We start from the raw sequence: 3,652 nt of genomic DNA on the forward strand, positions 1-3,652 counted from the left end.
TGATGTGGCGGCGCCGGCCTCTGTGGCGCGGCGGTCCTGGGGTTGGCCGCGGTGGCCGCGGGCCGGCGCGTCCTCCCTCAGGGCCAGGAAGGGCTCCAGAGATCCTGTGGACGGGTCAGTGGCCTTGATCAGCACAGCCAGCCGCCGCGTCCCCTGCGCGTGCTTGGCAGCAGCCTGGGGGCCCGCAGGGGCGTTTGAAGGGCGCCACGGGAGAGGGCGGTGTGTGTCACACGGGGTGTGGGGTGGTTGCGTCAGGCATGACACGCAGCGTTGTTTTGTTGGATGCCCAGGCTGGTGGCATTCAATCCCTGGGCTTCGCAGTGAATGCAGTGCGGGCATTGAGGCAACTGAGTTTGCACTGCGCGCGTGCTACGTTTACGCCTCGTCCTAGATATTTTTAAGTTTCGACCCTGCCCGGCCCAGACCCTGCCCGCCCCACACCCACCTGGATCTCCAGCAGGAGCGGTGCGCCGTCTGCGTGGCGCCCCGTCAGCCGCTTCCGGGGGCCGACCTTGGGCGCCGAGCCCGTGCCTGCCTTGAGGGCGCCGCGCTTGCTGTTGTGGTCTGACCCTGTCAGGAGGTCTGCCGGCTTGGCCGTCTTTGGTAGGCCCAGCAGGCTGGGGGCAGGACAACCATCCGCATTCAAAAGAGGCACAGGCAGGGACAAGCGCAGTGAGGCGATGCACCATTCAGGAGCGGGACGGCTTGAATTGTGGATAATGTGCAGGACACAGAGGGCAGGGCAGGGGGTGCATCTCACCGGCCATCCGGCGGTCATGGGGTGTGCATGTCGGGGCCCTGCTCCCACAGCATGCTGGTGCCAATTGCCAAGAGCAGCAGCCTGCAAAGGGCACTAGAGAATGCCCCATGCGCTACAGAGCGCACTGCCCAGTGCGACTTGCTCTGCCTACCTGGCCGCGCTGCGCTTGAGGAGGGCCTTTGGGCATGCACCGAATATCAGCCCCGCCGCATCGTCGGCACGCGTCACCGCCAGTCCCGCGGGCCCACCGCTGACCTCCACCACGCCCGCCACAGCGTCGGCGCGCCACAGCACCACGCGCAGCCGCGCGTCCTGCGGGCGGGGCGCCTCTATGCCAGCGGCCGCGGCAGCGGCCGCGACGCCCTCGGCGGAGGCCAGCCCATCCCCGGCAGTTGCGGAGCCAGGTTCATGCAGCTTGACCTGTTCGGGTTCATGGCAGGGCGCAAAGTCACCAGGAATCTAACCTCGTCCTTGGATTTTGACTTTCAACAAGAGCGCCCTTTGTGAAAAAACACCATAGTGCCTCGCAAAACATTGACGACTGACAAGCGCGAGCTAGCAGGGCTGTTGTCCTGCATACCCACGCACGAATGCACCTGCATAAGCGCCGGCTGGATTCTCCTGCGCTGCTGCAGCGCCAACGCCATAGCGCTGGTCTGTGAGGAGTACAGGGGACAAGGGGGGGATGGCACAAGGGGGTTGCATTTTTCTTGCGTCTGCACATGCACAAGGCACTGTGTGTGTGGCTGTTGGCCATGCGCGTTTATCCCTCGAGCACAATGACGGCCCTGAATTCATGCGATTCACGCAGGATCGCAAGCAGAGCAGAGGGCTCGGGTACGCCCCCGCTGCTCCGCGCGTGGCGCAGCTGCCGGGGGCGGCTCACGGAGGCCGCCTCGATGTCCTTGGGGGGGTGGACCCCAACCCGCCACGCCGCGTCCGCCGCCGCGCCGCCCTCGGCCGCGCGAACGCCGAGCGCCACCAGCAGACCGGCGCCGTCGTCGCCAAACTTTTGCCCCCACTCGTCAAAGGCGTTGATGACGGCGGATAGCTGCTTGCCCACCAGGGCCTGAGGGGAGGGGAGCGGCAGGGCGGCAGCGCGTGGCGGCCGAGGCAGCTTGCGTCAGGCATTCACTCAGAGCATTCGGGGATTACGCCAACGTGCTGAGTCAGAGGAGCACGACACCGCCGGCCGGCGGCCACGCTGACGACCACGCAAGAAGGGGGGGAGGAGTTTCAGAAGCCCGCCAGGCAACACGCGGCCAAGGGTTGGCCGTCGCCAAGCCGCAGACTGTCACGGCTCCAGATTGCCGCCCGTCCCGCATGCACGCCTGGGTGCCACGCTTGGGGCCCTGCGTATCGCGCACCTGCGGCGAGAAGCCAAAGACGGCCTTGGTGGCGCCCGCGCTGGCGGCCTCCACCAGCCCGGCCTGGGTGACGGTCAACTCCAGGCGGACGCGGTCAAAGGACGCCGCCTCTGACGACGGAAGCACCTGGCGGGGTTGGACAACGAAAGACCAGCAAGGTGTTCTCACTTAGCATAGTACACCCTGAACCGTTGGCAGCCGCAGTCGCGTGGGCCTAGCCTCCATCGAGCAAGCGGAACTGACCAAGTTTCGGCACCAGAAATTTTCCCGGCGTCTTTGCCGGTGGCAAATGCGGGGTGTGCAAGCAGCACTGAGCACGAGGGCTGCGGAACACTCATCGCAGCGCGGGAGCGGGGTTGCATGGCTGTGATGCCGCTGCTGGGCGCGCGTGCCTGCACGACGTGGTGGCCTGTGCTCTCGCCCTCCTGGCTGATCGATATCTTGAGCGTCGCGGGCATGGTGGCCCCGTTGGCGCGCATCAGCCGCACCACTCCGCCGGCACGGCAGCTGCTCGGCGGCGGCGGCTTTGACAGGTCCTGGCGGAAGGGCGGAAAAGGCGAGGGGCAAAAGACAAGGCAGTGAATGTGGGGCGATTACACAGATGAACAGTCTGAGTTGATGATTTCTCAGGCAATACAGAGGAGTTTCCAACATGATATGCCATTCGCAGCACGGATATTGATGCCATAGGGTCCAGCCCTGCGGCAGACGGAACGGATTGCTTAGCCCCACAGCCCCAGGCGGGCCCGTGCAGTAGGCCAACTGGTCCCGCACGCCGGCGGGTGCCGCAGCGCACCTTCATGTACCCAGGGTGCAGCTGGCCGTAGGGGGGTGGCACGATCGCCGAGAGCTCCAGCATTGAGAGCTGCGCCGTGGGGTATCCCAGCCTGGGGTGAAGGGACGTGATGGGTGCATTGGTGTTGAATCCTGGGGTGGCGCCAGCTTTCCAGGATGGCAAAGAGCAGACGCTTTTGGCCGACGACAGAGAGCTGCAACAAGTGGTGCGATGAGTGCTTGACAGAGCCGCGTTCAGAACATCACGGCTGCTGATGGTGTTACCATGGCTTGTCGCCCTTCAGACTTCTGAGCCTCGTAACGGCCTCGCAAGGGGTCATCATGGCGGGTGGATCCCAGCCAAAGCAAGCGCGCCACGGCCCTAAACCCCCAGGCTCCTACTCACATGCGGGCCAGGGCGCTGGTGGCGTACTGGATGCGACCCTTCTTGTCAATCACCATTATGGCGCGCGCGTCAGCCACAAACTGCGCGGATGGTTGGCAGGACGGGCGTGAATTTTAGAGCGCAGGCCAGGTTAGCCGCTGCCCAGGCGCCGCCCTTCCTCCGAGATCGCAGCTTCGCACGCAATGCAGGCGTCGGCAGCGGCCGCTGCATGCAACAAAAATCCCACCCCTGTTGTAGCCAGCCGCGGCAGGCCCCCTCCTCCGGGGTGATGTTGCTTCCAAGGAACCATGGCATTGTAGCGCCTGCATTGACGCACGCATGCTTAAACACATGCACACACACAAG

General features: G+C 65.1%; 1 protein-coding gene across 1 annotated transcript in view; it reads right to left on the reverse strand.

Moving 5' to 3' along the window:
• Nucleotides 1-3,363, reverse strand: part of MNEG_10388 (hypothetical protein) — a gene marked incomplete at both ends in the record, with an annotated part of 5,030 nt that extends 1,667 nt beyond the window's left edge. The window contains 9 exons of the mRNA XM_014041141.1: nucleotides 113-174; nucleotides 446-617; nucleotides 912-1,180; nucleotides 1,357-1,416; nucleotides 1,686-1,829; nucleotides 2,128-2,253; nucleotides 2,526-2,663; nucleotides 2,924-3,014; nucleotides 3,308-3,363. Of these exons, the coding sequence (XP_013896595.1) occupies nucleotides 113-174; nucleotides 446-617; nucleotides 912-1,180; nucleotides 1,357-1,416; nucleotides 1,686-1,829; nucleotides 2,128-2,253; nucleotides 2,526-2,663; nucleotides 2,924-3,014; nucleotides 3,308-3,363 (1,118 nt within the window). The remainder of the gene's footprint in view (nucleotides 1-112; nucleotides 175-445; nucleotides 618-911; nucleotides 1,181-1,356; nucleotides 1,417-1,685; nucleotides 1,830-2,127; nucleotides 2,254-2,525; nucleotides 2,664-2,923; nucleotides 3,015-3,307) is intronic.
• Nucleotides 3,364-3,652: the final 289 nt, after the last annotated feature.

Source organism: Monoraphidium neglectum (genome assembly GCF_000611645.1).
Source record: "Monoraphidium neglectum strain SAG 48.87 unplaced genomic scaffold scaffold02293, whole genome shotgun sequence".
NCBI lineage: Eukaryota > Viridiplantae > Chlorophyta > Chlorophyceae > Sphaeropleales > Selenastraceae > Monoraphidium > Monoraphidium neglectum.